The sequence below is a fragment of the Gadus macrocephalus genome, chromosome 20 (assembly GCF_031168955.1).
Source record: "Gadus macrocephalus chromosome 20, ASM3116895v1".
NCBI classification, from domain to species: Eukaryota; Metazoa; Chordata; class Actinopteri; order Gadiformes; family Gadidae; genus Gadus; species Gadus macrocephalus.
The window spans coordinates 10,088,101-10,110,470 of record NC_082401.1 but is presented as its reverse complement, the minus strand read 5'-3'; the positions used below and the strand labels follow the sequence as shown (position 1 = coordinate 10,110,470).

The following is a 22,370-nucleotide window of genomic DNA, read 5'->3' as shown; positions in this document are numbered from 1 at the left end:
CGCATCAACATGCGCATTCACACACATGCATACTTGCTTGCACTTAGACGTGCATCCTTATACGTATACACACACGTGCACACGCACACACCCTTCTGTCCTTCTCTTCCAGCGCCACCGCCCTGGCCTTCGCCCTGCATCTTCTCGCCTCATGTTGATTGTTATCTTTGCTGACCCTCGTGACTAACCCGCCTTGACTGGCTCTATTCCCCCCCCCCCCCCCCCCCCCACACACACACACACACACACACACTGCCTCCAGACGGCAGTAGCGAGCGCGGGGAGAAGGACGCCAGTAAGATCACCACCTACCCCCCCGGCGCGGCGAGGTTCGACTGCGAGATGCGAGCGGTGCAGGTCAGCTGTGGCTTCCACCACTCTGGTAGGTTCCCTCCAGCGCTCTGTGTGTTGCTCCGAACAGCCGTCCGTCTCTAAGGCTACACTCCTAAATACCACGCTCTTACCAATAAGAAAAAAAAAGTGCCAATCGTGTCATCGCTACTGAGCCGCACACAGTCACACTAATCAATTGGAGGACATTTACCAAAATCGACATTAACGGTCGTGTGGGCCCGCAGTGGTGCTGATGGAGAACGGCGACGTGTACACCTTTGGTTACGGCCAGCACGGACAGCTCGGACACGGGGACGTCAACTCCAGGTACGGCCTGGGGTAAACCCAGTCAAAACGACGTCGCCACACACAATAACACGGCATGCGCACCCTGCTGAGCCCGGCAGACCCAGCTAACGGCGGCGGCGGTGTTGTTGTTGTTGTGTGCTCCCTGCTAGGGGTTCTCCCACCCTGGTCCAGGCGCTGCCCGGGCCCAGCGTTCAGGTGACGGCGGGCAGCAACCACACGGCCGTGCTGCTCAGCGACGGACAGGTCTTCACCTTCGGCAGCTTCTCGGTAAGAGGAGGACGGAAACCATATCCTCCTTTCTAGCATCTTTCTAAAGTCCTCCTTTGTATTCTCTTCACAAAATCATATGGTATCGATGTAACTAACTGGCTATTAGTGATAGAATAGAATGGATATTGTTGAGGGTTGAGTATTTGACTCAAAAACGAGTATAGTATTGGAGATTTTGCTGTTTATTTTGGATATATTTTTTTTGGGATCTGTCACACGACAAATTCTTGTATCTGAAAGCTTATGCAAGGGTAAACAACGACGGGGTGTCCCATTATTGGAAAGCAGGGAGTGACTTGATGCAAAGCCATGGTTGGCTTTACACCACAGTAATACACCCTTGTGATGTTATTGACCAATCAGGATGAAGTACTCAATAAGGCTGTGGTATATCTGGCAATAAAAACCCTTTCTCATTTCTGAAATATATCCAAGTGAAGTTAATCAAGGAGACCGGTCTCCCAGGGTTGCAGCTCTGGCTAACGACCCTCTGTTCCCTGTTTAGTACCGAGAGTCTAGGAACCTCTTAACTCACCCCCCCCCCCCCCCCCCCCCCCCCTGTTTCAGAAAGGGCAGCTGGGCCGGCCCATCCTGGACATGCCCTACTGGAACGCCAAGCCCTCCCCCATGCCCAACATCGGCTCCAAGTACGGCCGCAAGGCCACGTGGATCGGCGCCAGCGGGGACCAGACCTTCCTGCGCATCGACGAGGCGCTCATCAACTCGCACGTGCTCGCCACCTCGGAGATCTTCGCCAGCAAGCACATCATCGGCCTGGTGCCCACCTCGGTGTCGGAGCCGCCGCCCTTCAAGTGCCTGCTCATCAACAAGCTGGACGGCAGCTGCCGCACCTTCAACGACTCGGAGCAGGAGGACCTGCAGGGCTTCGGCCTCTGCCTGGACCCCGTCTACGACGTCATCTGGAGGTCAGAGGCCAGGGGGGGCGCCTCTCCTGGGGGAGGCAGGGGAGTAGGAGTAGGAGTGTTGGATTGTCTCCCATCCGAAAAGGTTCTGGGGATCGAATCCCAATGACCACGGTCGACCTGTGGGCAAACCTTGAGGAAGAGGCCTTGTCGCTACCTGCTCGTTATTGATCTAAAAAAGATTCACCAAGTCACTTTGGATAAGCAGTCGGCTAATAATAACTAGTAAATAGTGTTCTACACTTTGAGTTGGGCCTCCCAATAGTCCCTTTTAACAGAGAAATCAATGCAGGCCAAACACAGGCCCCGCTCTTAACACTATGATAACTATCATAACACTATCACACAAACCGCTGTTTTTATGTATTTGTGTTTATCCTCCGACACCTCTGTGATAAGTGGATCTTGGAACATTACTCCACGCTTGGGGACCTTTTATTTAACCTCTGACCCTTAACCCGGTTCTGTTTTGTGCCCAGGTTCCTGCCGGCCACCAGGGAGATGTGGTGCTACAACGCGGTGATAGCAGATGCCCGCGTGCCGTCCCTCACCGACCTTCAGTCCCGCTGCAGCATCCTCAGCCCCGAGCTGGCGCTGCCGTCGGGCTCCAACGCCACCACCACGCGCTCCCACGGGGCCCTGCACATCCTGGGTAACACTGACCCCTGATTGTTCAACACCGTGTACATGCAATACAGCCACCGGCCATCATGGTAGATTCAGCTACATGAAGTGGTCGATTTGATTTGAAATTAATATAAATCTACCGAAAGTTGAGGTTGGCTAGTTAATTTTTTTTCTTATTAACAAACAGGTAATCAAAATAGTTTCTCTCTTGATTATTGAAAGAAACTGAAAAATGTCTGCGTAACCTCCTCATCAAGCTTTACAGTCAACGTATTTTAAAGCCCTGGTCATGCCCATTTCAAGGGCACATTACATTCATTTTTGGGCAAAATACCCCGAGGCATTTCTGATCCTGGCAGTGTGTGGGGGTTGGTGCCGTGCTGTTGAATTGCCCTGTGTTTCTTATGGAAACAATGACCGACCCTTTTCTCGACCACTCGCATATAAAGGGATCTTTCTGTACTGTACTGAATGACGGTTGTTGAGAGCGGGTTGTGTCTGTGCTGTAGGCTGCCTGGACACCCTGGCCGCCATGCAGGAGCTGAAGATGGGCGTGGCCAGTGCGGAGGAGGAGACCCAGGCCGTGATGAAGGTTTACTCCAAGGAGGACTACAGCGTGGTTAACCGCTTCGAGAGTGAGCCCCCCCCTTTTCCCCCGGAACACAACACGCACTATATACTACACCAGAACCCCCTGCTAAAAGAATCCCTCACGTTTGAGCAGAACGGTCCCACCATGAGAGCCTTTCTACCTGCCCTAACACTTGCGGTAGAGTTATGGTTGGATGTTGACGCAACGAAAGGGGGTTTACGGACCCAAGGGCATGACGTGTGCCGCCCAAAATCTTTAACCGTGCGCAGAGGCGACGCAGTATTAAGGGCTGTGAACGCAAACCCAACGCAGAACCAAAACGGGTTCAGGACTGCAACGAAGCAACTGCGAGTCATTGCGTCATTGTCCCAACCATAACTCTACCAATACTTCCCACATTTGCAGCAGGTCAGCTGTTTTTATTAAAGGGGACATATTATACCCCCAGGTGTGAGTGTGATTAGTCCTAACAAGCCGTTTCGAAAATCTGCCCCATATGACATCATTAGTGGGCGTGTCCACCTAGATATGTGCTGGATAGATCAGTCTACCAGCCAACCAAGTGGACTGAAGTAAACGTTGCTCATCTATCCAGCACAGATCTAGGTGGACATACCCACTAATGATGTCATATGTGGCAGATTTTCTAAACGACTTGTAAGGCTAATCACACTCACACCTGGTGGTAGAATATGTCCCCTTTAATAGTGTTGGTATGTAGTGTTTCCACTGTCATGCTGGATTCTCCACCCACATTGGATCTAGTGGGCGGGACTGTGTCCGTAGCTTGCGTCTGATTGGAGGATCTCACTCGGCTTGTTTCTGTGATTGGTGGCAGGTCATGGAGGGGGCTGGGGCTACTCTGCCCACTCAGTGGAGGCCATCCGCTTCTGTGCGGATGCAGACACCCTGCTGGGGGGCCTGGGGCTGTTCGGGGGCCGCGGGGAGTACACGGCCAAGATCAAGGTGAGATCCCGCACGCCGCTGCCTCTGTGTCGACCTGGTCACCTTGGGCGAGACTCCTGTGTTTAACTTCCCTATCATTGACCAAACCCACTTCTTATGCTATAATTTTTTTTTATTCAATATTTCATTTAACCACAAATGTTCATGTGTGCAATTATGTTTGATATCGGGACTAAAAAATATGGACTCTAGTACAAAAAAAGTAAATGCTTCTAGTCACTAAACAGTCTGTGTGTGTGTGTGTGTGTGTGTGCGTGTGTGCAGCTGTTTGAGCTGGGCCCAGACGGGGGCGACCACGAGACGGACGGGGACCTCCTGGCCGAGACGGACGTGCTGGCCTACGACTGTGCTGCCAGGTCATTAACAACCCCGCCTGTCCTCATAACACACACACACACAGCCTCGTATCCGGCCCCATGTCCCCTCTCTAGCATCATGCACACAAGCCCTCCATCGGTCGTCTGTGTTGACTGAGCCCATGTCCCCCCCCTCAGGGAGAAGTACGCCATGATGTTTGACGAGCCGGTGCTGCTGCAGCTGGGCTGGTGGTACGTGGCCTGGGCGCGCGTGTCGGGGCCCAGCAGCGACTGCGGCTCCCACGGACAGGCGACCATCACCACCGATGACGGGTAACACGGACGCACTTTAACCCGTACCATGAGGGTCGCTGCGAAGGCTTGGGCTGGTGAACTGTTTATGTTGGCTCAGTGTGTCGTGTCTGTTCACAACGTTGTTGCAGCACTGTTTTATTTAAGTATGCGACTCCTTCCAAGTGTTGTGGGAGTGTATTTACGGTGATGTCGTTTAAGTAATTACAGGCTTTCTTCTTTTGTTTGTCTAGGCTTGAGTAACAGAGAGTGTTGTTTGTGTCTTTTGTCCAGCGTGGTGTTTCAGTTCAAGAGCTCCAAGAAGTCGAACAACGGCACAGACGTGAACGCTGGACAAATCCCTCAGCTGCTCTACAGGCAAGTGTCCTCCTGACATCCTGCTCAACACATCTAGACAAGAGTCACAGAAGTACCTTAAGATGATGCCAACTTATTTCTCTTATTTCAGTCATTTTTCTGAAGAAATAACTGAATATTTCTGTGAATAGCAATTTATCTTTCCAAGTCCATATCAAGAAAAATATACTTGTGAATGTGAATCTGGCCACAGGAATTGGTCTACTATCTTGTCTTTGCAGTCTGCTATTTTGATTGATGTTGTTGCAATCAAATCACCAGGCTTCCCTCAAACGACGGCACCGCTTCCAAAGGAAAGCAGCAAACCAGTGAGCCAGTGCACATCCTGAAGCGCTCCTTCGCTCGCACCGTGTCTGTGGTGAGAGAGCACGCGTCCCCTCCGTCTCTGCCTCATCAACCTCGTGTTTTGGGATTGTTGTTATGAACATCCTGGTGTCATGTTGTCTGCCATACTGGAGCTCTGTTGGTCTCTTCATTTATGAATACTGTGCTACGCTATAACCTTTCATGAGACCACAAGAGAACAACCTTGCCTAAACCAACAAATTAAATATTTATAATGTCTTGGACAATTGATGAGCTTTTGAAAAGAAAACAGAAAATGTCGCCACTATATTGAGGCTTACATTTATTTTTCTCACAACCACCGAACCTATCCACTCTTCGTTAGATCTGCACACCATTTATGTTTACACATGTGTAACTACAACTACGTGATAAAAAAAACAAAAAACCTCTTAAATATGATTCTCATGTGTCAAGGAGTTTCCTTTTTGCACGATAACTGGACCTTCCCACCTTCCACTTCTACTTTACAAAAAAGAAGAAGAGGAATGAATAAAAATTGTACCCGTGCTTTTGAACATGCATTTCTAAATAACAATATAAAAATATAAAATGTATACATTGAATCTCATGTGTCTGTGTCCTCCCAAACCCACCCAGGAGTGCTTTGACTCCCTGCTGAGCGTGCTGCACTGGAGCTGGACCACGCTGGTGCTGGGTGTGGAGGAGCTGCGCGGGCTGAAGGGCTTCCAGTACACCGCCACCCTGCTGGACCTGGAGCGGCTGCGCTTCGTGGGCACCTGCTGCCTGCGCCTGCTGCGCGTCTACATCTGCGAGATCTTCCCCATCTCAGGTGAGGCCACGACGGAGGGAAAGCTAGAGCGATGACTGCTGCTGCCCAGAGGTGGGTAGAGTAGCCAAGAAATGTACTCAAGTAAAAGTACTGTTACTTTAAGACTATAAATACTCAAGTAGAAGTAAAAGTATTCATTAAAATAATTACTCAAGTAAGAGTAAAAAAGTATGCAATGAAAAGTCTCGTACCGAGTTTCTCCGGATTTATTTTTTAAATATACAGGACAACACAAACGGTACAAAATAGACACAAACAAAATGTTCAAATAAAGATACGTTAAATAACATCCTTTTAAATCAAACAATTAATAAGGTCTTTAAAAATAAAACTAATAACCCTTGAACTTAAACAATAAATTCATTCTTTGCAAAATTAAATGCATCAACCTTTAAGTAAAATTATCAAAACCTGCTGGCAACGTCACTTAACGTATGAAACGACAGAGGCTGAAAAAGAGAGACCACTCAGACTCTCACACCCAGAATCAGGGCATGCTAAGTCAGAACAGGAAAGGTATGTCCCAGAAGAACGGTGACTCTGTGGTTGTGAGTGTTTGTGAGTTTGTCAATGTGATTGTGAGTGTGTGATTGTTAGTTTGTGAGTTTGTGTGATTGAGAGCTTGTCTGATTGTTAGTTTGTTTGCTTGTTACTGTGTGAGAAGTTGTGATTGTCTCTTACAGTTTCAGAATAAGCCGTTTCTTCCATTTTCTCGACTCACCCAGATAGTCTGTTAGTCACTAAAATCTGCGTGTTCTGCTCCTGTGAACATGGCACGCCACGGACACAACATTGGCGCTGAACCGGAGCCATTAGACAAGTGGTTTTAAAGTGTTTTTAAAAACACTGTCATGTGACTCAAGTGGCTGCATTTGATTGGCAAGATCATTGTCAGGTTTTTATTGTTTAAAATAGTCACGTGATACAAATGTTGGCTGAAGACGTCCCTCAGGAAGAGAAATAGATCTCGCATTTAATAAAAAAAATATATATAAAAAAAGAAAATAACGGCCGTTACGTAGCCAAATGGAACGGTGTAAAAGTACCGTTCTTTCTTCAAATATATACTTAAAAGTATGTTGCAATAAAACTACTCCTAAAATTACAATTTATCCAAAAAGTTACTCAAGTATTTGTAACGGAGTAAATGTAGCGCGTTACTACCCACCTCTGCTGCTGCCTGGCTTGTGGGACAGTGTAGAGGGGTGTTGTGTGAATCCACAAGGTTGTGGATTCGAACACTGGTGTTCGAATCCTCCACAATCCGAATGCAGTCTTCCCCTCTGATGAGTGACGACCTGGAAAATGTATAGAAATCTCTGCTTTCTGGTGTAGTATTGTTTTAGATTTGTCGGTATAAATTCATGAGTAAATTTTTTGACGAATGCTGTTTATGTTGGGGGATTGGTTAGCTACCAGCTAGCAGCAGATTCATATCTTTTTCATCAGCCAGCTCAGACCTTGGTTGTTGGTCCTGGTTGGGTCGGAGACGTGTTGCGGTGTGGCATTAACATGCGTCGGGCAGTGCCCCCCCAAGTGACCAGCTCCCGCTTCTATGCTCGAAATGCAAATAATCATCTACCACACTGTAGATGGTCATTTGCATTTCAAGCAGAGACGGTGTCAATTCAACCCCATCTCTGCAATGTTTGCATATTGGCTTTTTGTTAAATATCCAAACGCCAGCCCGGCGCTCCCCTTCGATCCCATCCAACAAGCAGGCCAAGAAATTCCGCTGATCCGCAGACTTTAATTCTCTGCAGAGTATGAGCATGTTTGAACATTGTTACTGCAGTCTTGTGGGCAGGGCAGGCCTACGCTCTACCTCCCCATACGCCATCCCTTCAAGATGTGATGAGGTTTTATTTGTGGAGGGATTATAATGTCCTTGTTTGTATTTCAGCCTTGATCTGCAGCTTTGACAATTTAGTATCAAGCTTTTATTCAAAGAGACTTGCTGTGCAAACTGCTTCACATTTAATTACAAAGCGGGAACAGAAGATGCCTACAGTGAGACTAGCAACAAAAACTTTTTTAGATTGGTATTCAAGGCATACCCTACGCCACTAGAGCACACGCACGCACACACACACACGCACACACACACACGTTTGTTGGTCCTGTACATCAGAACGACGTAACCACTGCCCCTCGGGCACGCTTCATAAGCCGGTTTTCAGCGTGTCGCACCCCCCTGAAATGCTGAGTGCACAAACTGAAAACTATAAATGTCCCCGGTCGTGTGTGTGCACCAGCCGTGCCCTTCACCAACGGTGCGTCCCCGCGACCGTCATGCTAACCGCCCCCCTCCCCCTCCATACATACAGCCACCACCAAGGCGGTGGTGGACGAGTCCAGCCGGCTGGCCGAGTGCGTGGGCAAGACGCGCAGCCTGCTGAAGAAGATCCTGTCGGAGGGCACCGACAACTGCCTGACCAAGCTGGACAACGACCCCCAGGGCTACCTGTCCCAGCCGCTCGCGCTGCTGGAGGCGGTGCTGCAGGAGTGCCACAACACCTTCACCGCCTGCTTCCACTCCTTCTACCCCACGCCCGCGCTGCAGTGGGCCTGCCTCTGCGACCTGCTCAACTGCCTGGACCAGGTGGGCGGCCTCGGGGGCGACGGGGGGGGGTTGGCCGTCATCAGCAGGGATTGATCTCCGTCAGGGGCTCGTTTTGATACAGTGGGTCAAATGGAGAGCGGAGGATGAATATCTCGGCGTAGAAACACGGCAAGACGAAAAGATTTTGGGAAGAGATGTGGAGGAATATGCAAATGTAGAAACAAATGTAATGTACTTATGCATAAATGATATGTGACTATAAATGGGCTTTATCGCGGGGATATTGCACATACAATTGAATTATGAAAAGTGAACTTCCCCCCACAGCTGTTGTGAATATAAGTAAAAGTGAAATGAAACAAGAGAACTTCAGCAAAAAACACTGTCCTATAAGGGCCCTGTGTGGAGAATTGAGTGTGAAAGAAGGAAGTGGTGGTGCTCTCCTTTTGGTAGAAGAGAAACAAAAGAAAAAAGGAACCAATAAATAACACTGCAATTAAATTTCTTTCTTAATGTGGCAATCAAAAAAGAACATCTCCCCCCCCTTCCCACAGGACATCGCGGAGGCCAACTTCCGCACGTCCAGCAGCCGTCTGCTGGCGGCGGTCATGTCGGCCCTGTGCAACACGTCGGTCAAGCTGACCTCCATCCTGCCCATCGCCTACGACGGCGAGGTGCTGCTGCGCTCGCTGGTCAAGCAGGTGAGCACCGAGAACGACTCTGCGCTCGCTCACCGCTTCCCCCTGCTGGTGGCCCACATGGAGAAGCTCAGCCACGTGAGTTCACCCCGCACTCACACCAGCAATATTGATTCATTGGGTTGTTTTCTGTGGGATGACGTTGTGGTGGAGTCGGGCTGCTTCTGTGTTGTTAGGGGAGGGGAGGGCCTGAGGTAGGGAGCGGGTTGCTGTTATAAGCAGTTTTAGCTATTGGGTGTTCATGTGTTACATCAGTTTCTGCATGATATGACGACTTGTATTATGTAAAGATAGTTGGTGCATTGGAATTGGAAAAATCTACGAGGATGCAATAATATATATATTATATATACTGTATAGTGCTAATTATCTATACAAAAAACTTAAGCAGCAAAGGTAAGTTGAGGTGTAAACTAAAATAAAGTGTATAATTGACTGAGTGAATGGATCCTTATGACCACCACCCACCACAGGGAGAATCACTGTCCTAGATGTGTCTGAGGGAGATGTGTTTCCCTCCTCCTGGTTGACCCCGTCTGTTGGATTTCCTCCGTGCCCAGACTGAGGAGAACCTGATGGGCATGACCAGCTTCAGGGAGGTCCTGGAGAAGATGCTGGTGATCGTGGTCCTGCCAGTGAGGAAGAGTCTGAGGAAGGAGGTGGAGCTGTTCTCGCCTCACCTGGTCTCCAACACCTGCGGCCTGCTGGCCTCCATCGTCTCCGAGCTCACCGCCTCCGCTCTGGGCTCAGAGGTAAAATTAGAGTGTGTGTGTGTGTGTGTGTGTGTGTGTGTGTGTGTCACACATGTTGAATCCGTCTGTGCTATATTCTGGTAAACTAGTTTCATTCATGATCAACCTCCGTTATCACATCAGATCCGGACCACAATTGAATTCAACCACCCAGAGTCCAATCTGTCCTCTACCATGTTGGTCCTTGATGTAACACAGACATTAACTCCTCGTTCCACTCCCTGATCTGTCCCTCCTCCTCCTCCACCTGCCGGCGTCTTGCTGTTGGCTAGTTTCGGTCTCTGTAAAGTCCAGCCCGTGTCTTGTCAGCAGCCGCTGTTTTTCCAGGTTGCCAAGGCAACAAGATCAATGGGTAGAACATTACATAAACTGGTTTGGGTGGACGCTGAGTCATCTGGAATGTGCCCGTGTTGGGAGGGAGGGGGGAATATCTGTATTTTCTTTTTTTTGCTCTCCGATTCATTTATCACTCCTTTTCATTGGCTCGGCTGCAGGTGCTGCAGTCTGGACATTCTGTTCCTATTGCCATGGTTACTGCCATAGGCGTGTTGTCTTGACAACTGCCTTCCGACATTTTTATTTTTACCTATTTTCAGCCAGGAGAGCACCTAGATGTCCTGTCCTCTAACCTTGTTATGGTTGTGTCCTTTGGCTGAGCTCTAGTCCAGAATGGACAGAGGGCCAATGGTGACCCAGTACACCCTCTGTATGTTGTTTATATCTTCGTCAAGGACACTGGCATTCCACACTTGGATCTCAGCCATTCACGAGGGCAATAAAATAACTGTTTATGTTGTTGTGGTACTCGAGGCAGCTTTTAATTAAAAGGAGGAACTATATGATTTCATTCCGCATACCTTTGTAATTTTGATATAACGTAATGATGCAATAATAATAATACAAATTCTTTCATTGTACATTTTGAAATGCATACAAAATCCATTGACTACGGTGATGATGTATTGTATGGATGTTACGACCCCTGGCTCTAAAGCTGCCTGTGTCTGTGCTCGCCCCCAGGTGGACGGGCTGAACTCCCTGCATTCGGTGAAGGCCACGCCCAACCGCTTCACCAAGACAAGCCAGGGCCGCAGCTGGAACACGGGCAACGGCTCGCCGGACGCCATCTGCATGACGGTGGACAAGCCCGGCGTGGTGCTGGTGGGCTTCTGCGTCTACGGCGGCGGGGGAATCCACGAGTACGAGCTGGAGGTGCTCGCCGACGACGTAAGTAGCCCTTGATATTTAAAGGGTTTTAAACTAACATAAAAAGTAGAGGGCGCGAGATATGGAGGGCAGGATTAGTCCGTTTTGGTTTGATCATGAATCTTCCTTTAGTTCAGATCAGAGGGTTTCCATGGAGACAGTAAATCCGTAATTCAGTGTGGAAAAAATAAAAGTCATAAAAGTGAATATATTAGTGTCTCTTGTATAAAACCCCTCCCTGTGCCACCCCTCCCCTCCAGGCCCAGACGGAGCACCCCGGGGACTCGGCCCACTCCCACCGCTGGACGTCCCTGGAGCTGGTGAAGGGGACGTACAGCACCGACGACTCGCCCAGCGACATCTCGGAGATCCGCCTGGACAAGGCCGTGCCGCTCAAGGTGCGCCCGTCTGTCAGGCCGTCTGTCAGGCCGTCTGTCAGGCCGTCTGCTCGCCCGTCTGTTTGCCTGCGTGTTCTCAATGGGGACTCCCCCTCTCGCGGGGGAAGGATAGTGCAGAGGCCAACGTGTTTAAAGGGTCATGTTGAAAGATATTGGGTTTGATCCCCTTGATGTTTATCAGTCTACCCGTCGGCATAACTGAGCTGTATAGATAACACTCCTTCCCGGTCAATGACCGATGCAAAGCCACTACAACCCGAGTTTATTCCCCGGGCGCTACAATGTGTCACACCCCATGGCTCCTCGCATAGGATCGGTTAAATGTAGAGAATACATTTCCCCCCCAGTGATTAATAAAGTATATCTTCGTCCTTCTAGACACAGAACCTAACTGTTCCATAATGATGTGTCAGCTAAATAGTCAACACATCTGGTTTGTTCTCTCTTCCTCGTTCCTCTTGCCACACCAGGAGGGGGTCAAGTACGCCGTGCGCCTGCGTAACTACGGCAGCCGCACGGCCAACGGGGACGGCGGCATGACGACGGTGCAGTGCTCCGACGGCGTGGCCTTCACCTTCAGCACCTGCAGCCTGAGCAGCAACGGCACCAACCAGACCCGCGGACAAATCCCCCAGATCCTCTACTACAGGTACAGTACATGGACACTCAGACTGCAGCCTGGCATTCTGTCTCTCTCTCTGTGTCCCTCTCTAGGCATCTTTTCCATCCTCCTCTCTGTCTCCATCTTACTCTCCATCTTTCTCTCACTGGCTGTCACTCATTCTTGGACTCTCTGTCTCCAGTCAGTGTCTGTCTCTCTGTCTTATGTCGATATCATGACCTCCCATTTTGTGGATGTTGTTGTCCTCATATGTGTATCTATCTATCTATACACACAAAGATTGAGTGTGCGCCCTCTGTCTGCAGGAGTGAGTATGACGGGGACCTCCAGTCTCAGCTGCTGAGCAAGGCCAACGAGGAGGACAAGAACTGCAGCCGCGCCCTCTCTGTGGTCAGCGCCGTGGTGCGCGCCGCCAAGGACCTGCTGCAGCGGGCCTTTGCTGTGGACGGTAAGGGCAGGAGGTCCCGCCCCCATAAGCCCCATGTCCATGTCAACAAGCTCCCAAAGGGCCTAGCACTCAGGGGCGAGTGACAGCGCTCTGCTAGGCAATGTTATGTCAGGCAATGCTAGGCTAGGCAATGCTACGCTCCAAGATCCAAGCCCAGTCAGGCAGAGTACCATGCTCAGGGAAGCCCGTTTGAAAAGAAGCGATTGAATACAATGTTCATTTATTAATAATTCATAAATATGCAGCTGTACTAAGAGAAAAACAAATAGCCGGTGTTTTGGAGTATCCTGAACTCTTAGACTTGAGATAAGTGCTGCCCGGGGATCAGCTGCGGACCCCTCCGAGCTCTGGGGATGATTCCCACGCTCATCATGGACATGGGGCTTCGTGCATGAATCTGTAGGCTGGCTGGTTGGTTGGTTGGTTGGTCTGGTTCTGGTTCTGAGGCTGAATCTTTCCTCCTCCTCTCCAGCGGAAGACATCCCTGAGCTGCTGAGCTCCTCCAGCCTGTTCTCCATGCTGCTGCCCCTCATCCTGGCCTACATCGGCCCTGTGGCCGCCTCCGTGCCCAAGGTAAGGCCCCCCACATGCTGGGACCGTCTGATAGGCTGTCAAGCCATGTCACCCATTGGTTTACACAGGACAGTTCTGGGGTGTCTTTCTTGCCTTCTACGGAGCGTCACCATTGTTTCTGGTTTTTGTAAAAATCGGAAGGGGAGATACAAATTTGGCAGTAATTTAGGGCGGGAACTGAAGGCCTACCTCGCCCTTACTTATGGCTTAAACTCAATGATATTTAAACCTTAATGACTATTTAAGTAAGGGATAATGTATAGAACACCGGTCATTATCTGGAAAATAAGCCCCGACTGGGCGAACAGGACACCGACGTTCAGCGGCGGTGCCATGCTTCGCCCTGAAGATGCTTATTTTCGATAATGACCGGCGACGTTCTATACATTATCCCGCTTATTACACGGCTACTTGCCCAAACGAAAAAATAACTTCACATGGTGTGTCTTTTTACAATTTATTTGTTCCCAGCATTAGTAGTGTTGATCAGCAGAGAAATAGTCCGCCAAAGATGTTGACGTCGCTTAGCAACCGAAGACGCTGGGCTTGACAAGTTACCGGACTACTTGTGGAGTGACACCAAAGACGTCATTAGAGGCAGAAAGTCCTTTGTTTTCCTTGAAAGCGGTCAATTATACTTAGCAACGGTGAATTATCAAATATTATTCACCGCCGGGAGTTGTGAAGAGCCCATTCAAGTGAACGGAGCGTTCCAACCACGGCATTGAGAAGACCCGTGTAATAATAATTGCATGTAATTCTCAGCCAGAATCTTGTAAAATAGATAACATGATGTTGAACAAGCCGCGGTGATCGTAAACGAACCGAGAAAAAGATTTGCGTTTCATAACTCGAATGAATTTGACTAAGAATAAGGCAGGCGACTTCAGTGAGAATGTAATGTAGGTCAACCTTATAAAGGCATTCATATCCGTGTTCCTTCCTCCTCCTCCAAGGCTGCCGTGGAGGTCTTCGGCCTGGTCCAGGATCTGCTGCCTTCAGTCGCCGCTCTCAACAAGAAATATGCCCCGCCCACCTTTAATCCCAACCAATCGACGGACAGCACCACAGGCAACCAGCCTGAGCAGGGCCTCTCTGCCTGCACCACCTCCAGCAACTACTCTGTGATCGAGAGCGACCACCCGTACAAGCAAGCTGGGGTCACCCAGTACAAGGTGACGACCTGTCTCTTTTGTTATTTGTTAATAACTCAAATTTGGTGAAACCTGTATCAATTAATTTCAATAAATCTAAAATAAATGTGTGCCCAATACATTTCCCAAAATGTACTAATGATTAAGCTGTATCTGTTTTAATGTTCAACTTATTTCCTTTGCTCTTGCCCCTCCCTCCCTCCCTCCCTCCCTCCCTCCCTCTCCCTCCCTCCAGGTGTCCTTCCCAGAATGCATCCGCTGGACCAGCATCGAGTTCGACCCCCAGTGCGGAACGGCCCAGCCCGAGGACGTGCTGCGCCTCTTCATCCCCAGCCGCACCCTGCACCTCTCCAGCCTGGCCGCCAAGCCGCTGGCCCAGGACACCATCAACACCTGGATCGAGCTCAGGAAGTTCTCCGGCGCCACCGGCTGGCCCACCACCGTTCTGGTGCTGCCTGGTAGGCTGATACATGGGGGGGAATTCGGTTGTACCTTCAGCGTATAGACTGACCCATGGGAATCATGCATAGCTTCCTTCAGCGTATAGACTGACCCATTGGGGGAGTCCATTAATCCTTCAGCGTATTGACTGATCCATTGGGGGGGAGTCCATTAATCCTTCAGCGTATAGACTGATCCATGGGAATCATGCATAACTTATTCCTTCAGCTGGGAAATAAATATTTTTCCTAATGAGTTGTGTCATGCTGCATATTTATATGAATATTTTATTAATTTAATAATTAATCAGAGTAACATTCTAATCTGACTTGATAGATCTGTGCTCGGATCTGAATAACAACAGAGTTGTACCCAAACACGTGCACTCCCATCCACCCTCCCCTCTTACTCCTATTCATCCCTTTCCCATTAACCCTTGAGGACTGGCTCTCGCTCGCTTCACCTTGTCGTGACTAACATCTCTGTGTCTGCCTACAGGAAACGAAGTTCTGTTTTCACTGGAAACGGCCTCGGATTACGTGAAAGACGAGAAGGCCTGCTTCTACGGCTTCAAGTGCGTGGCTGTGGGGTACGAGTTCAACCCTGGACTGGATGAGGTGAGGTGTTTTTGTAATAAAGAGGTCATTAGCTCATCTGGGCTGTTTGGGGCAGTAGCCTGCGGGGGGAACAAAGTGTTTGGCCCGGAAAGGAAACCAAAAACCACAGCCGGTTGTTCCAAAGGTTTTCTGTTTGTGTTTCAGGGTATTATTCAGCTGGAGAAGGAGCTGGCCTACTTGGGTAGTGTCTGTGCTGCTGCTCTCATGAAGAAGGATCTGGCCCTGCCTATAGGTGAGGAAACCCTGACAGAGGAGTGAGAGGTTCACAGATGCACTGGCTACGCACGCACGCACGCACGTGCGCGCGCACACACTGGTGATTCTATTTTTAACCCACATTCAAATCCTGTGTTTTCCTAGGGAACGAATTGGAGGAAGATCTTGAGATCCTTGAGGAGGCATCTCTACAGGTGTCTACATAATTTCCTCCGTCCAAAGACCTCCTTTTCCCTCACCTAAATCCACCACGGTTCACATTAGGAACCTGGTACTGCTTGTCCTTCCTTCAGCGTTCTCATCTCTGGCCCCTCTTCTTTCAGGTGTGCAAGTCCCACTCTGGGATCCTGGGCAAGGGTCTGGCCCTGTCCCACTCCCCCACCATCCTGGAGGCCCTGGAGGGGAACCTACCCCTCCACCTGCAGACCAACGAGCACTCCTTTCTGGAGGACTTCATCACCTGCGTCCAGACCTCCAGCGGCGGGCGGCTGGCCAGGTATGCCTGGGCGGTCCACAGCCCTTCACTCTGTTGCAAAAGCAACCAATAGTTTATTCATTCATTGGCAACATGTTAATGTAGAGGAAACCCTAATTGATTCTCTATAGGTGTTTCATAACCTGTTTGGGGCTGAGCCACACCGCAATCCCAGCCATACATTTAAGTCACACCGCTTGATGTTGGAAGGCAGATTATGAATAATGTCACACACATATTACCAAGGGTTTTGTATCAAGAAGGTTTTTGGCAATTTCTGCAATATTTTATAAACAGGTCAAATATCAGACGGATACAGGTTCAGAAAAGTCTGACTCGGTACTGCAGTATTTGCTCTATCTGTATCGAAATTACTTTGGAGTGATGAATCAATAAAAAGCTACTCTTTTATCTCACTAACCTATGTCACCATGATGTATTAAACCCCCCACATTGTCCTGGCTCACCTCGCCACGCCCTCGACGGTTCCTCACCGCCTCCCCCCCCCGTCCTCACCGTATCTCCCCCCCCCACCCCCCACCCCGTCCCTCCCCCAGGTGGCTGCAGCCGGACTCCTACGCCGACCCCCAGAAGACCTCCCTCATCCTGAACAAGGACGACATCCGCTGCGGCTGGCCGGCCACCGTGGCGGTGCAGACCAAGGACCAGTACGGGGAGGTGGTCCACGTCCCCAACATGAAGGTCAGGGTGCTGCTCCACCGCGCCGCGGGTCCACACTGGACTACATGTCCCTGATATGATATGCATTGCGATTCTGTAAATGTAATGATACTATATTACGATATATATGAGTTTCTAATTTTTTTTGGGCGGTTTTATCTCTTGCGTCGTGTCTCACGTCCGCCATTGTATTTTAACTGAAGAAAACCTCCAGCAGTCAGTGTGTAAATAAGTATTTTTCCGAGTACGCTGTCATGCATATTCATTCAAACTGAATTATTCAAAAGCTTTTTATTTACCCTCCTCCTCCCGTCCAGGTGGAGGTGAAGGCGGTGCCCGTGTCGCAGAAGAAGTCCATGCAGCAGGAGAACACCTGCAGCAAGAAGCTTCAGAGGCTGCCCGGGTCCGCCGCCACCGCCAACGCCACCGCCAACGCCACCTCCTCCTCCTCCTGCTCCGCCTCCTCCAACTCCTGCTCCTCCTCGCTGTCCGGCGCCGACCTGACCTTCGGGGGCCTGCCCACGCCCCGGCTGGAGGCCACCTACGAGCCCGTCATCGTCAAGGAGGCGCGCTACATCGCCATCACCATGATGAAGGTGAGCTCCCCTGGGGAGCAGACATTATACAGACATTAGAGCAAATATATCAGTAAAATGGTTGGAATTAGTACAGAAATACATAATGTCAAATGAAGGAGATAATGGAGATTAAAAAATATGTGAAATAATATTATAAAGGGACATCAAACCCTGAAACCCGCTACAGAGGATAAACTCCCTGAGCTCTACGGGGACTCAAACCATTAAACACACACCATGGACCAAAACTGCTGACAGTGTTATTGTCTCCAAGGTTTTCTGGGAGAGAATCCTAGAGTTTAAGGGCGATAGGAACTATAAGCAGATTCCCCACTTGTCAACCGGGCTCCTGAAATAGCCGTCAGACGATCTCAGTGACCTAGCCGGACTATACTTGACTATCGTATCCCGGAGATAAAGTCAAGAATAGGATGACTTTTAAAAATTATTTAAAGAATATAAAAAACATTTCTTAAAGATACAGTGACTAAGGAAGGGATTGGAGCGCAGGGAGATAGGATTCCTCATCATATTGTGTGTCAGAATTTTAGCAGCAGCTTCTGAACTAATTTCCGGTTCATGATGGATTTCCTGGGTAGGCCAGATAAAATTGCATTACAATAATCCAGTATGCTAGACACGAAAAAGTGTTTTTGTTTTTCACAGTAGGCAATGGAGATAATGTCATGTACAGAAATGTACTGTAGAGACATTTCTGAGGTGATAATAGCCTGTTATGGCAGACTGTACTGGTGTGGTATTTGAAACTTACATAACTATTGCAGATAACGCGTAGATTCCTGACGTGGTTTTTGGCCTTCAGACTCACTCCTTTTTTTTTTTACTATTTCCAATAACTAGGACTTCCGTTTTGTGTTTAAATGCGGGACAAACCCAAGTTTGTCATTCATACGGTCAAATACGGACCTCCGTTTGTGGAACATCATTGAAAAGAGTCTTCGTCGGTCACCCTTTAGTTGTATTTCCCCATTGACCTCACAACTCTACAACTCCCAACATGTCTGTTGTGTTCTACCTTTCCAGGCTTATGAAAACTACTCTTTTGAGGAGCTGCGGTTCGCCTCCCCTACTCCGAAAAGGTACGACCCGTAAATCCAAGGCATTCATAGAGTGCTTTGGTATTCCCTGCGCGGGGTGGACTTGACGAGGGTACATGTGCTTCTCCCGCAGACCCAGCGAGAACATGCTGATCCGCGCCAACACGGACGGGACGTACAGCGCCAACTGGACGCCCGGTGCCGTGGGCCTCTACACCATCCACGTCACCATCGACGGCATCGAGATCGGTAAGGCCAGGAGCGGAACCTCCACCGTAGGGGCCTAATGGGGAGCGTGTTCCCTTTCATCGCCGTAGTTACGGCGTCGCCTAGTTCCCAGGCGTACTCGTCTCACGACGAAACACCTAGAAGGAGGTGCTTCAAATATAGGTTATTCACAATGGAGAGGGCGTAACTTCCCAGCATGCTTCGGGGTAAGGGGCGATATCCATATTAGTTACATGGGTTTAGCGATGAGAGGGTAGACGCAGGGGCTTTTGATAGAGATAGCCGTTTCTGTAGTATGTTTATTCGTAAGATTATTTGCCAAAATACGCCCGATCTATTCTCTTCAGTCTTGGTGGTTGTTGTTGCTGCATGGTCGCGGTTCTCTTACCGTGGGTCTGTTAACGAGCACAATTCCCAGAAGGGAAGAGAAAGGAAGTCACGTTATGGTACACCGGGCTAACGCTACAACTCCGGACCCCCCCTCTCAGCCTCGGCGCCTGCTCCCCCCCCCCCCGAGGGAGCAGTAACGTGTTTCGGTCATTGGTTCCACACTCTGAGATGACGCTGCGACTCTGTGCCCTGTAGATGCCGGACTGGAGGTGGAGGTGAAAGACCCCCCCAAGGGAATGATCCCCCCAGGGACCCAGATGGTCAAACCCAAGGCCGAGCCTCAGCCCAACAAGGTCAGCCCTCAGCCGGCGTTAAAGGGCTTCTGCATCGTGCACATACCCCCCCCCCCCCCCCCCCCCCCAAAGCCCCAGCCCCTCCACCCGCCACATACACACACACACACACACTCAATACTAAAGTTTCACCCCCTGTGGGAGCGGGTCTTTAGCAGGCTCCACTCCACCCCTACCCTTAGCAGTAGTGTAAAGGATAATGCAAGGAGGGTGTGAACATGAAACTAACACTTAGCCGCTCTTACTTGGTCCCCATTACAGAGGCAAAGAGAATAATGCGGTTGCATTCATCAGAATCCCAAAGTAATTGAAGCGCTTCCACCGACAATATTTATCACAGTGGTTTTATCTCCCTGAAGGGATGCGCATTTCAATACCTCCTCCCGAGTACAGAACAAAGCGCTCGCACTGCATCCACACCCCGCTCTGTCCCTCACCACACCCGGCACCCAGAAAGCGGCCAGGCACACACGCACGCAGAGAGCCAGAGGCGCCCAGCAGCCTGAATAGAATGACAACAACCCACAGACACGGAGGGCTATTTCCGGGTGACCTGACACCGCAGTGTGTGTGTTTGACGTCTAACCCTACAATGGGAGGGGGAAAACGGGCGGCAGGCACGCAGCTATGACCTCATCAGCCCTGTCTGTTTGCCCAGCGGGAACCTGCACTCCCTGCCAGCACACACGCATGCAACACTGCTTTCACAACCAAAAGTTGATTCAACTTTACACTGCTCTGCATGGGTGTGTTTGGGGGTGTGTGTTGGGGTGTGTGTGTGTGGGTGTGGGTGTGTTTTGTGTGAGCACAAGTAAGAGGACGCATTACCGCACCACTTGTAGTCTCATGCCCTGCTTCTCCACCCTATACCTGCGCCTCGCTCTTGAATCCTCTCTTGTTCTCAATCTGTCTGTCCCTCTATTTCTCTCTCTCTTTGTCCCTCTCGCTCTCCATCTCTTTTTCCCTCTATCTCTCTCCTACTTTTCTGTCCCTCTATTTCTCCTTTTTTCTCTCTCTCTTTCTATCTCTCTACCTCTCTCTACCTCTCTCTCTCTCTCTCTACCTCTCTCTCTCCCCCTACCTCCCCCCCCCCCCCCCGCTCTACCGTGGCTCACCGTCTTTCCTGTCTCCCTCTGCTTCTCTCAGGTCCGCAAATTTGTGTCCAAGGACAGCGCAGGCCTGCGTGTGCGTAGTCACCCCTCTCTGCAGAGCGAGCAGATAGGCATAGTGCAAGTCAATGGCACCATCACTTTCATTGACGAGGTAACCGCGCACTAGACCCCCGGGGGCAGAACGGAGCACTTGACATGACGAGAGCGGAGCGCCGTCCACGTTTACTTCCAGTCTCCAACCCCGCCCCCCCCCACCACCCCCTCCCTCCTCCTCCCATTGTTATGAAGGGCTTTATATAGGGACTGATTGGCACTAGCATGACGATCACCATTGGCATCTTAAGCGTAATGACTGTTACTTCCACACTCATGAGTTGATGGTTTTTTTAATTGCCCTTCTCGGTTTTTACTAGCGCTTGGCTCCCAGGTTGGCCCCCGTTTTCTTTTAGTTCTTGCTTTTGCTTCATGGCGAGACACACCGAGGCGGACACGGAGAGACTCTTGAGAAGTATACTCCCCTGGGAGGTGGACTGTTCTGAGTGTGTGCAGGCCCACCGCCCGTTTAACATGTATACAAATAGATTCAGAAACCCGCCAAATCCCTAGCCGTAGCGCCCCGATTTCCTCCCTGCAGTCGCTTCTCCCGGGTCTCTCTCGCTGTCTCCCAGGGGTGCATACTATTCTATTACTTCTTCACAGGTCCACTTCCTCTGCCTCCGGTAGCTCAGTCGCTTGTCCCCCCCCCCATCTCCCCGTAGATCCACAACGACGACGGCGTGTGGCTGCGGCTCAGCGACGACACGGTGAAGAAGTACGTGCCCAGCATGAACGGCTACTCGGAAGCCTGGTGCCTCTCCTTCAACCAGCACCTGGGCCGAAGTCTGCTGCTCCCGGCCGACGTAAGTAGCGGGAGGGCCAGCCCTCCCTCCTTCCCCTTCCCCTCCCATGCCCGCCCCCCCCCACCCATCTCCCCCACCTTCCATTCTGGTTGGACGGGTCAGGCTTGTGTGTCATGGCGGTTAAGTGCTGCCCCCTGTGTACTTGCATAAGGGTCCTGAATGTGTGTATGCAGGGGCACCGGGGGGGGAGATGAGTGGATGAAACACCCACTGACTTTTCCTCACCCCCACCCTCAGTTGTAATCCCCTTCCCATAACAGTTCCCCTGTTTTTAAAGCATGGTGTGTTGGGAGATGCCACACGCAGTAGAGTTGACTTGCATGACGTGTACTGTTGTGCCAATACTACCACTACTTAACACTCGGGATGGGTTTCGTGCCCGCACGGGACTTCAAGTTTTCACCACTAACCCACCATTTCCGAAACGACCCTCTGGCCGTGCATGTCACATGCAAGGAGGAAATGTGTGCCGCAACGCAAGCACGGTGGGGCCAAGTGGTTTGGAGGAAAGCGGCGTTTTCTGGCCCCTCATTTGTCTAGTTGAGTTCACGTTGAGCCCAGTGCACAACCAAACCAGGCCTACTGCAGAGACTTGACTCCAGGTTTTGGTCTGATCGCACGGTTGAGTCTTGTGTTGTCCTCATCGCCCTCAAGAGTCATGATTCATTAAGACACCGGAGCATGTGTCAAACTCCTTTTCTGTTTATTTCTTTCTTTTTGCTCCATGGCACAACAAATCCTCCCAGACAACAAGAACAGTTGAGGGACGCTGTGCTCCAAGGCGGGGCCAAAACATGGACATTTGGGTTGCCATTTGAGGCCGGGTGGATTTCTGTCATGAAGCA

The 22,370-nt window shown here is 50.2% G+C and overlaps 1 protein-coding gene across 15 annotated transcripts in view; it reads left to right on the top strand.

Moving 5' to 3' along the window:
• mycbp2 (MYC binding protein 2) overlaps positions 1 to 22,370 on the top strand; it is a 76,761-nt gene that overhangs the window by 29,963 nt on the left and 24,428 nt on the right. For 13 of the 15 annotated variants that reach the window (XM_060039504.1, XM_060039512.1, XM_060039510.1 and 10 more), the window contains 33 exons: positions 263 to 382; positions 579 to 660; positions 792 to 909; positions 1,480 to 1,838; positions 2,315 to 2,487; positions 2,972 to 3,097; positions 3,893 to 4,020; positions 4,285 to 4,376; positions 4,515 to 4,649; positions 4,902 to 4,985; positions 5,247 to 5,343; positions 5,931 to 6,123; positions 8,451 to 8,725; positions 9,241 to 9,462; positions 9,945 to 10,136; positions 11,157 to 11,363; positions 11,603 to 11,740; positions 12,211 to 12,389; positions 12,668 to 12,810; positions 13,283 to 13,383; positions 14,340 to 14,558; positions 14,773 to 14,995; positions 15,477 to 15,595; positions 15,740 to 15,827; positions 15,956 to 16,005; positions 16,135 to 16,307; positions 16,844 to 16,988; positions 17,285 to 17,563; positions 18,590 to 18,645; positions 18,737 to 18,852; positions 19,417 to 19,514; positions 20,661 to 20,777; positions 21,385 to 21,525. In XM_060039504.1, the coding sequence (XP_059895487.1) occupies positions 263 to 382; positions 579 to 660; positions 792 to 909; positions 1,480 to 1,838; positions 2,315 to 2,487; positions 2,972 to 3,097; positions 3,893 to 4,020; positions 4,285 to 4,376; positions 4,515 to 4,649; positions 4,902 to 4,985; positions 5,247 to 5,343; positions 5,931 to 6,123; positions 8,451 to 8,725; positions 9,241 to 9,462; positions 9,945 to 10,136; positions 11,157 to 11,363; positions 11,603 to 11,740; positions 12,211 to 12,389; positions 12,668 to 12,810; positions 13,283 to 13,383; positions 14,340 to 14,558; positions 14,773 to 14,995; positions 15,477 to 15,595; positions 15,740 to 15,827; positions 15,956 to 16,005; positions 16,135 to 16,307; positions 16,844 to 16,988; positions 17,285 to 17,563; positions 18,590 to 18,645; positions 18,737 to 18,852; positions 19,417 to 19,514; positions 20,661 to 20,777; positions 21,385 to 21,525 (4,988 nt within the window). The remainder of the gene's footprint in view (positions 1 to 262; positions 383 to 578; positions 661 to 791; positions 910 to 1,479; positions 1,839 to 2,314; positions 2,488 to 2,971; positions 3,098 to 3,892; positions 4,021 to 4,284; positions 4,377 to 4,514; positions 4,650 to 4,901; positions 4,986 to 5,246; positions 5,344 to 5,930; positions 6,124 to 8,450; positions 8,726 to 9,240; positions 9,463 to 9,944; positions 10,137 to 11,156; positions 11,364 to 11,602; positions 11,741 to 12,210; positions 12,390 to 12,667; positions 12,811 to 13,282; positions 13,384 to 14,339; positions 14,559 to 14,772; positions 14,996 to 15,476; positions 15,596 to 15,739; positions 15,828 to 15,955; positions 16,006 to 16,134; positions 16,308 to 16,843; positions 16,989 to 17,284; positions 17,564 to 18,589; positions 18,646 to 18,736; positions 18,853 to 19,416; positions 19,515 to 20,660; positions 20,778 to 21,384; positions 21,526 to 22,370) is intronic. The other 2 variants (XM_060039505.1, XM_060039509.1) reach the window with 2 other exon arrangements.